This window comes from Mustela putorius, unplaced genomic scaffold (genome assembly GCF_011764305.1).
Source record: "Mustela putorius furo isolate JIRA1106 unplaced genomic scaffold, ASM1176430v1.1 tig00003987_pilon_pilon_pilon, whole genome shotgun sequence".
NCBI lineage: Eukaryota > Metazoa > Chordata > Mammalia > Carnivora > Mustelidae > Mustela > Mustela putorius.
In genome coordinates this window covers 8395103-8405816 of record NW_025422126.1, presented here as the reverse complement: position 1 = coordinate 8405816, position 10714 = coordinate 8395103, and the positions used below count along the sequence as shown (strand labels likewise).

Here is a 10714-nt window from a genome sequence, read left to right as displayed (position 1 = left end):
TTAGCGCGGGCAGGAGCTGGAGCAGCGTGGGCCATTTAGGAGCCCGGAACTTCGTGCGCGGGGTCCGGGCAGCAGCGTGCACCGGGAAGCATTTGGGCGCTGCACCGCCCCGCGCTTTGCCCTTCAGCGGCGTTCGCGAAAGAGAAAGCTTGCGGCGGGCGGCCAGGCCGTGGTCCTGCTAGTTTTCTTTGTAATTGGTGGTCCGAGGCCAGGCCTCAAGTGGGAACGGCGTCACCATGATGGACGGAAGGCCGGGCCGAGTGCCCTTACAGTTCCTGCCGGATGAGGCCCGGAGCCTCCCCCCGCCCAAGCTGACCGACCCGCGGCTCGCCTACATCGGCTTCTTGGGCTACTGTTCCGGCCTACTTGATAACGCGATCCGGCGGAGGCCGGTGATGTCTGCCGGTGAGGGCTACGCGGGCTGGATCGGCTGGGAGGCGAGGGGGTCGGGGGCTGCCGGCCGGTTCCCTTGTAGGACGCCCAGGTGCTTTCGCTTTGCCGGGCCTTTTCACCTAGCAGGCCCCGCCTCGCCTCCCTGGGACATCTGCGTCCCGTGAGGGTTCAGAACCCGGTGGGGCCAAAGTGGCACTTACGGAAACTGAGGTCGTTGCAGCCCACTAACCCACAAGTGCGTGTGTGCAAAAATGAGCGTGTACTTCGTGCCATGCACTACTGACATTACGTGCACTATAGTCTTCGTCCTCAAAATACTTTTGGGGAATGAAGAAACGGCTTTGGAGGGGTTAACCCATCTTGCCCAATGTCTTATGGCCATTAAGTAGCAAGCCTGTTTTTAGACCGCAAGTCTATATTCAAAGTTTGCTTCTCAAACCTACTGTGCATACTAATAATCTGGGGATCTTGTTAAAATGTGGATTTTGATTCAGAAGGTCTGGGAAGAAGCCTGCTGTTAAAAAGCTTCCAGATACAGCTGGTCTGGGGACTTGCTTTGAGTAGGAGAGGATGAACCACTGAGCTGTAATCATTCTGTCTGTTCATTTATTATTTAGTTCTTTAAGGGAGACAGAGATAGCAAGAGAGCACCGGCGGGAAGGAGAGGGAGAAGCAGGCTCTCCACTCAGCAGGGGGCCCGTCGTGGGTTTGGATCCCACAACCCCAGGGTCATGACCTGAGCCAAAGGTAGAGGCTTAACCACTGAGCCACCCAGGTGCCTCTGGACTGTATTCTCTAGTAGTGTGTCAGTGGCCTCCTGTCAGATAATAGCTGCCATGGCAGCTGTGCTAAGGGCAGTAGATTTCCAAAGGGAAAAGAGGAGGAAAGCTTTGGAAGAAGTGTCTTTGAACTTTGCTTTGATTTATCAGGCAAATACCAGGTGAGAGCCTTCCAGGCCCATGGGACGCTAGTGGAAGTAAACGGAGGCAAGGGCCTCTGAGCTGAGAGAAGATTGATGATGGAGTGTGCAGTGTAGGGTGATAAGGCAGATTTAGGTAGATAATGGCAATTTATTCTCTAGGCAGACAGGAACCTTTTTAGCTTTTGAGAGTTGTTGGGGTTAGGAGGCGGGTAGAGTGAGGAGATACAGAAATCAGGCCTTTTGGTTTTTTGTTTGTTTTTTTGAGTAGGCTTCATGCCCCAATGTGGGGCTTGAATTCACCACCCTGAGATCAAGAGTTGAACGTTCTACCGACTGGTCCAGCTAGGCACCCCCAGGCCTTGTGTTTTATTTTTTATTTATTTATTTTTAGAGAGAGCGACCCCCAAGATCGTGACCTGAGCTGAAATCAGTATCGGACACTTAACCAACTGAGCCACCCAGGCAACCCTGGGCCTTGTGTTTTATTTTTTGTTGTTGCTTTATTTTTTTTTTAAAGATTTTATTTATCCATTTGTTAGAGACCACACAAGCAGGGGGAGCAACAGGCAGAGGGAGAAGCAGGCTCCCCGCTAAGCAAGGAACCCAACACAGGACTTGATACTAGGACCCTTGGATCACCACCCCACCCAAAAGCAGATGCTTAACGGACTGAGCCATCCAGGTGTCCCAGGCATTGTGGATTGTTTGTTTGTTTGTTTGTTTTTAAAGATTTTGTTTATTTGAGAGAGAGAGAACACAAGCATGGGGACCAGCAGACAGAGGGAGAAGCAGACTCCCCACTGACCAGGGAGCCCAATGTGGGGCTTGATCTTGGAACTTGAGGACTGTGACCTGAGCCAAAGGCAGATGCTTAACCACCTGAGCCACCCAGGTGGCCCTGGGGGTCTTGTATTTTAAAAAGGAAGGTTAACTTGGAGCACCTGGATGGTTTAGTCTTTTGAGCACCAGCTCTTGATTTCTGCTCAGATCATGGTCTCAGGGTTGTGAGATTGAGCCCAGCGCCTAGCTCCCTGCTCAGTGAGAAGTCTGCTTGAGATTCTCTCTCCCTCTGTTGTATCTCCCCTGACTCTGCTCTCATACCCTCTCTCTCTCTCTCCTCCAAATAAATAAATAAATCTTGAAAAAAAAAGTCGGGAAGAAGGTCAGCTTTGTCAGTGCAAAGCACTGATTGGAGCCAAGGTGCTCAGTTAAGAAGAAAGCTAATACAGTGGTTCAGGCAATCAGGAGTCACCTCACTTGTGCCTCTTTTTGCCACCTTCCAGCTATAGTTCATGCCTGAAGGCCGGCTCCCAGCTCACCAAATACCAGGATTTCCAGTGCGCAAATAGTATGACCCCTCTCCACAGAAAGGAATGATCTTTGTCTATTTCTGTCTTTAGGGAGTTGAAGTTTTCTCCCTTTTCATCACCACTCCATATTTCCCCAAGCCTATCGTTTGTTGTAATGGAAAGAACTCCACTTTGGAACTAAATGGCTTAACTCCACTGTCTCCTATCTGTGTCACCTTGGGCAAGTTACTTGGTCAGGCCGTTCAGAGACAAAAAAGTCTCTTCATCTATAAAATGAGAATAATTGGAGCACTTGGGTGACACAGTTGGTTAAGCATCCGCCTCTTGGTTTCAGCTCAGGTGGTGATCTCAGGGTCGTGAGATCTCAGGTCGTGAGATAGAGTGCCCTGTGGGGCAGAGTCTACTTAAGGCTCTCTCCCTCTCCCCTCCGTCCCCCCACCCCGTGCTCGCTTGCTTGCTCTGTCTTGCTCTCACTCTCTCAAATAAATAAATCTTGCTGAGCTCTTTCTCTCTGCCAGGCAGTGTTACATACTGAGAATATGGGGTAAAGAATACCATCCCTGACCTTGAAGAGCTCTTAATCGAGAGACAACTAAATAGTCCATAATGGGTCTAGGCATGGCAGAGAAAGTGTTTTCATAGAATTAGGTGAGCAGTGAGCACTTTGGGAGCACAGAGGAGATACAGATTGAATAGAGACTATTCCAGAGGAAGAGCATAATAGTCAAGAGCACATGATTTTGGGTTTGACACCACCTCCATCCTACTAGCCGTTTGATTCTGGGCAAGTTACTTATCTCCATGAGCTTCAGTTTCCTATCTATGAAATAAGGATATCTACCTCTGTGTGGCTGTGAAAACTAGATAAAGTCCTTAATCTAGGGCTAGGGGTCAGAGTTTCTGAGTTCCCTGGGTGTCCCTAAGTTGCTTTGGATTGAGGAATTTATTGAAATGGGTTTCAGCAGCATTTATTTACAATACTGTGTTTGTCTAATTTAATGATTACCATATAGCAGTGTTCAGTAAGTATTCGTTGACTAAGTAAGTATCGATAGATTACAAGGAAGTCTAAAACCTGGTCCCAGCCCCCCAGAAATTTATAACCTGACTAGCATATCCACTTAAAAGACAAACTGTGGTACATGTTTATGCATGTAGGTTAACAGGTGTGACAAAGGAGCAGGGAAGGAGGAAAATGCAGTGGATTTTCAAAACTATAGCCATGGAGAGTACCTGGCATGCTGTATTTAGTTTTGGACTATTCTATAAATGAAATCATATTGTATAGATCTTTTTCAAGTTAGCAGGAAATATTAAGTAGAATTTTTTCTTAAGCTTTTCCCCCATCTGGAGTTCAAAATCCATGTTGGTACCACTTGCCTGTCTTAAATTTATAGTTAGTTGGTATCTAAGTGTAGTACACCAAATTAAATGTATTTATTGATTTCTAGTTTAATACGTCAATAACTTATGGTGTTCTGCAAAGAGCACTATGGTTTCCAAGTTTAGATTCACTTAATAAAAAAAAGGGAAATTGATTGTGGAGGGGTTGTGCATGTGGTAGGAGGGAAACCACCACTGAGTGGAAGGGAAGAGCTTAGGGAAAGGGGGACATGATAAGAGGCCAAGCATGCCTTTAGGGCTGGGACACTGACATCATTATCTGAAACATTCAGGAAGTCTTCTGTGAGGGATATGGTTAAGCATAGAGTCTATGTCTTTGTGTAGTCTAGTGGCACACAGTAGAACCCAGCACACTTTGGTTTGCTGAATTGCAGGCGGCCCATTAGGGGAAGAGATGGCTATTTGGGGTAAGGGAGAATGCAAGAGTCTAGGCCCTATCCAGTTACAGATCATAGTAATATTTTGCATTTTTATTGTTTTACATATTTTTCCAAAATATTTTTACATGCATTTTCCTTTGGTTTATACAATACTGCTGTGAGAATGATATGGTAAGTATTATCTTTGTTTAAAGGTAGTAAATTGACATGCCCAAGGCCATTTATCCATTTATTAAAATGTATTAAGTGCTATCTGCGTGCTGGGTCACAAAGATGCATTAAGCATTGGCTTTGCATGGTAGTAGATGGAAACAGTTTCTTTAGCAGTTTATGTATTAATTGGGAGACCTTCACCCTGTTAAGAACATTAAGGAAAGTTCTGGGAAGACTTCTTAGCAGAAGTGATAATCTGAATTGAATCTTGAGGAGGTCTCTGGGCAGAGAAATAACCGGTGGGTGTCATAAAAAAGCATGGAAGTCTATTTGCATGAGGAATTAAAAGTAGTTCAGCATTGCTGGAGCACAGTGTGCATATCAGGGAATGTCAAATGAATATGGAAGAGTCAGCTCATGAAGGGCCTGGGAGGCCATTGTTTAGGAGTTTGGTCCCCTGTTGGGTATAATTGAAGAAGAAGGGGCTGACAAGCTAGGTTTGTATTTTAGTAAAAACTCCTCTAATGAGAGGCTGGGATAAGTGTGGAATGGGAAATGAGATGAAAGAGAGCAGTTAGTGTGAGTGAGAGAGGAGTTCTCTGAAGTGAGGTGAGAAAATATTTACAAGGACTTGACAGGACTCAGTGACTGGATGAAGGGATGAGGGTGGGGAAAGGGGGGAGGTGTTGATTACTGTGTTTATTACCCAGGACTTGACTTTCTGGGTGAATGGTCTTATTCTTCTCTGAATTAAGAGGAAGGGGTATGACTAGAAGGGAAGGAAGTTCATTTGGGAGTATTCAGGGGAACATACCTGTCAAACATTTGTATATATCTGTTATTCAGCATGGTTGTTTAAGTTGAACACACTTGCAGCTCACCAGTAGGTGGACAGAAGATAAAACTATAGGAATAAATGAATTCTTCAAAGGAATACTTGTGGGATAAGAAGAGGGCTGGGGATAGAATTCTGGGGCATAGCTAGAAAATCAAACTTGAAGTTAACCTTCTTAAAAAGATGCTTCTATGTATAAAGTTCAGACCTTTGGATCTCCCTTCAGAATTCAAATTTTGGCTTTCCCTAGATCATATGACTTGATCTTCCCAAGTCTCATTATTATAGTATTTTTTAAAAAGATTTTATTTATTTGACAGAGAGCACAAGTAAGCAGAGCAGCAGGCAGAGGGAGAGAGAGAGAAGCAGGCTCTCTGCTAAGCAGGGTGCCTGATGTGGGGCTCGATCCCAGGACACCAGAATCATGACCTAAGCCAAAGGCAGTGCTTAACCAACTGAGTCACCAGGCACCCCTATAGGATGGTTTTTTCAATATAGTTTTTGAATAGGTAATTCATAACACACGGTACAAAGTTTAGAAGGTAAAAATATATTGATATATATTTGTAGAGTAGCTGGCTTCTTTGGTAACCAGTAAATATACAAATATAAATTGGTATATGGAGACAAACCAATTGCTTTTCAAGCATTTGTAAAGGACTTCATCTCTGTCACATCACACCCTGAACATGTCCTGGAATACAAGTGAGTTTAGGTCTTCAGGATTTTGTAGTAATCCACCTTTTCTCCTGAGGAAATTTATAAAACCTGAATTTATAAAACTTTGGGTTCCATTAATAGTTATGTTTGTAGATTTAATGTTACTTTTCATAATTGCCACATTTCTTTAGGAAGATATATCATGGTCAAGGCTGTTTTTTCGAAAGAACCATGTAGAAGAGCATTTTTTTTTTAAAGAATGATAGAAGAGGGTGCCTGGGTGGCTCAGTGGGTTAAGCCGCTGCCTTCAGCTCAGGTCATGATCTCAGGGTCCTGGGATCGAGTCCCGAATCGGGCTCTCTGCTCAGCAGGGAGCCTGCTTCCCTCTCTCTCTCTGCCTGCCTCTGCCTACTTGTGATCTCTCTCTGTAAAAATAAATAAATAAAATTAAAAAAAAAAAAAAAGAATGATAGAAGAAATAATGATAAATTGTATGTCTGAACTGCAAAACCGATTTTAAATATACGCTGACTGATTTTGCTTTCTTTGGGATTTGTTTGAATTTTAGGTTTGCATCGCCAGCTCCTATATGTTACTTCCTTTGTCTTTATTGGATATTATCTTTTAAAACGTCAAGACTATGTGTATGCTGTGAAGGACCATGATATGTTTGCTTATGTAAAATCACATTCAGAGGATTTTCCTGAAAAAGGTATTTCAAGTTAACTGTCGCAAACCTCTTTCATTTTTTTTCTTAATCTTTAAAAATTTTTGTTCATTCATTTTTAAGATTATTTATTTATTTATTTATTTATTTATTTATTTATTTTTAAGATTTATGCATTAAGCAGGGGGAGTGACAGACAGAGGGAGAAGCAGGTTCTCCGTCTAGCAAGGAGCTGGGTAGTGGGACTCAATCCCAGGACTCTAGGATCATGTCCTGAGTTGAAGGCAGACACCTAACCAACTGAGCAAACCAGGTGTCCCTTTTTTTTTTTTTAAGAATTATTTATGTATTTATTTAGAGAGAATGAGAGAGTGAGCACAAGGGTGGGGTAGGGGAGAAGCAGATTCCCTGCTGAGCACAGAGCCCAATTTGGGGCTCTATCCCAGGACCCTCAGATCATGACCTGAGCCAAAATCAAAGAGGCTTAACCGACTGAGCCACCCAGGCGCCCCTGGTTAATCTCCCCCACCCCCCACACAAAGATTTTATTTATTTGACAGAGAGATCACAAGTATGCAGAGAGGCAGGCAGGGGTTGAGGGGGATAGCAGGCTCCATGCTGAGCAGAGAGCCCAGTGCAGGGCTCGATCCCAGGACTCTTAAGACTATGACCTGAGCCAAAGGCAGAGGCCCGACCCACTAAGAGACCCAGGTGCTCTGCCCCTAGTTAATCTTACACATGCCTGTGGCTTCAGGTGCCTTCAGTATTCTGATGACCCCCACATCTTTGCCTAACTGGAATTCTCTTGAATTTGTATATCCAATTTCTGGGCAGCTACCTCTGTGTCCATCACGCAGCAAATAGAATTTATGTCCCCTCTGCCTGTGCAGACTTCCTGTTCTGTGTTCTGCATCGGTGAGTGGTACTCGACACTCCATCCAGAAGCCTGGGAAGCATCTTCCAGTCTTTCTTTGAATTCTCATTCGTCTTCAAGACTTGCTCTTCTAGGGCGCCTGGGTGGCTCAGTGAGTTAAAGCTTCTGCCTTCAGCTCAGGTCATGATCTCAGGGTCCTGGGATCAAGTCCTGCATCGGGCTCTCTGCAGGGAGCCTGCTTCCTCCTCTCTGTCTGCCTCTTTGCCTACTTGTGATCTTTCTCTATCAAATAAATAAATAAAATCTTTAAAAAAAAAAAAAAAGACTTGCTCTTCTACTTCCTAAGTATTTTTTAATTCTAAACTTCTGTTTCTCTCCTGTTGCCACTCCCCCAGTTCATGTCCTGATAATCTTTTGCTTGAACTATTGCACTTGCCTTCATCTTACTGAATGAGATGATCTCTGGACAAATATGGATATGCCTAAAAAGGATTGCTTATAGTAGCTATCCATAGCTTTTAGGATAAAATCCAGACTCTGAGGAGGGCTTATTTCCCCAGGCTGAGCTAGTTGCCTGCTAGACTTTTATCTTCCACATGACATGCATGTGTCTGTGTCTGTGTCCCTCAGTAGACTGTAACAGATTAATCTCTGTTTCCCCAACCTCCAGTACAGAGCTTCTGCTAGTAAGCAATAAGTAATAGCTGACCTGATCTACACAGAACCCTGCCTTTGGGGCGCTGGGGTGGCTCAGTCAGTTAAGCATCTGCCTTCCGCTCAGGTCATGATGCCAGCCCCACATCAGGCTTCCTACTGAGCAAGGAGCCCACTTCTCCCTCCTCCCCATTTGTGCTCTCGCTTGCTATCTCTGTCACTATCTTTCTCAAAAAACTAAAGTCTAAAAAAAAAAAGCACCTACCTCATCTCCTGTCACTTGCGTCCTGGCTCATGAAACACTGTGTCCTTAGCCTGCCAGGTATCACTTTGTGCACACCCTATACCTTCATGATCCTCTACCTGCTCCATCTCTACCTGTCCACTGAGCAAATTCCAGCTCAGCAGTCATCATCTCAAAAAAGCCCTGGCCCAGCGACAAACAGGAATTTCCTCAGGACAGCCCACTTACTGCTCTTCAACTACAAATTTGATTGTAATATAAATGTTTTCTTGTTTGTATTTTACATAAATATACATAAGACAGATGTGCTCATATGTGATGAGTGAGTGAATGAATGTAGAAAATTTTTGAACTTGTAAATATATAGATCTTAAATAGATTTTCCTATTTGTGTAAATGTGTGATATTAAACATTTAAATTTCCTTATAGTGAATGATGGTATCTAAGGTCCTGTTTAGCGCTAAAATTTTATTATTCTATTTAATATTCCCATAGCCTTCAGTCACATGTGTGATGTTTATGGTGGATCAAAAAGGTATAGCTTCTTTTTTTAACCAGTGAAGAGTTCAAATAGAGTACAAAACCATGTATCAGGGACGGGGAATACTCAGAACTGCCGGATGTTGGAGTCGGATTCTTGGGAATATTGATTCCTAAGAGTGAGAGTGAGACCCAGTGGCAAGAGTGGTCCTCAGTCCCAGGCCTCTGGCTTACTGCCTCCTCTGTATACCAGCGCCCTCTGTCAGCAGGAGCTTGTGCAGCCTTACCGCCTCATTCCGTCCCTGATTAGTGGCAGGTGTGCCCACAGCCTCCCGCACTGCCAGCCTGGACCTGGAAGCTGACCACCTCGACTCCTGGCCCTCCCACCTGACCTCTGCCCCTCCCTGTTCATTCCTTCCTTTACTCCTTCAGCCAGGACCCCCTGGCAGCGCTTTTCCCCTCCAAGGAGCCATCTGGATGTCACCGCAAATTCTTCCAAAGTTATCCTTCATCCGGTGAAACAGAATGTCTCGGTGGTTACCAAACTATGGTTAAAGACAAGAACATAAGGAAATTCTTAGAAGTTTATGTCTACAAAAATATTAAGTGTTAATTTTTCTTTAGGAAATATGATTTCTAGAACATATTTTGAAATAAATTTTTTGTGATCTTCCCCTTTACAGATAAGAAAACGTATGGCGAATTGCTTGAAGAATTCCATCCAGTGCGTTGAAGTCTCCAAAATGCTTCCTTTGGTTTCACCAATACCAGTTATTCCTGAGTTTTGTGGAGCATGTTTCCATAATATGGAAAGTTTATCTTAATCTGTGTGTTAACACCTTATGATTAAAATGGTCATCATGAACACTCTGACTCCTTTTTATTGTAAGAAAAATAATTAATCAGAGAATGGTCAGTTTCCATTCACCAAGTTTTAAGGCCTTTGACGGGTTTATTTTTATTTATTTATTTTTATTTTTTTTTTTTTTAGATTTTTTCTTTATTTATCTGACAGAGATCACAAGTAGGCAGAGAGGCAGGCAGAGAGAGAGAAGGAAGCAGGCTACCTGCAGAGCAGAAAGCCCAATGTGGGGCTTGATCCCAGGACCCTGGGATCATGACCTGAGCCGAAGGCAGAGGCTTAACCCACTGAGCCACCCAGGTGCCCCGGCATTTGCCAGGTTTAAAATGGAGTTTAGCTCAGAGTTGGCAAGGGATAGCCTGTAAGCCAAGTCGTGTCTACTGCCAGTACATTTTATTGGAACACAGCCATGCTTCTCTGTTTCCATGTCAGTGGCTGCTTCCATGCTACAAGGGTAGAGTTGAGTGGTTGTGACAGAGAACTTCTGGCCTGTAAAACCGAAAGTGTTTAATATATGGCCCATTACAGAAAAGGTTTGCCTGTTCCAGTTCCAGTAGAAAGCGAGACAAAGCAAGCCAGATTATGGAGGTTTTTCTGAATCATGCAGAATAATTTGGACTTGATCCTATAGATGATGGGAAGTCACTAAAACGGTTTTAGTGGAATGACATGGTCAGGTTTGTATTTCTGAGCTCTCTGCAGTAATCAGTATAGAGGGTAGTTTAAAAGGAAGAAGCTCAGGACTGGGAGGACAGAAGACTGTAACGGCAGAGGGGTCTTTGCTTGTAGATGGATCACCCTGGTGAAAGTGGGCTCAGCTGCTAAACTGGGCTATAGCCACGCTTGGTGTCATTAAAAGGAAAATCCCCATCTAC

The 10714-nt window shown here is 44.1% G+C and overlaps 1 protein-coding gene across 1 annotated transcript; it reads left to right on the top strand.

Moving 5' to 3' along the window:
- Positions 1–109: 109 nt before the first annotated feature.
- Positions 110–9842, top strand: NDUFC2 (NADH:ubiquinone oxidoreductase subunit C2). The gene is made up of 3 exons (XM_004763462.2): positions 110–405; positions 6626–6769; positions 9661–9842. Exons 1-3 carry the CDS (start codon positions 237–239, stop codon positions 9708–9710), a joined length of 363 nt encoding a protein of 120 aa, XP_004763519.1. The 5' UTR covers positions 110–236; the 3' UTR covers positions 9711–9842.
- Positions 9843–10714: the final 872 nt, after the last annotated feature.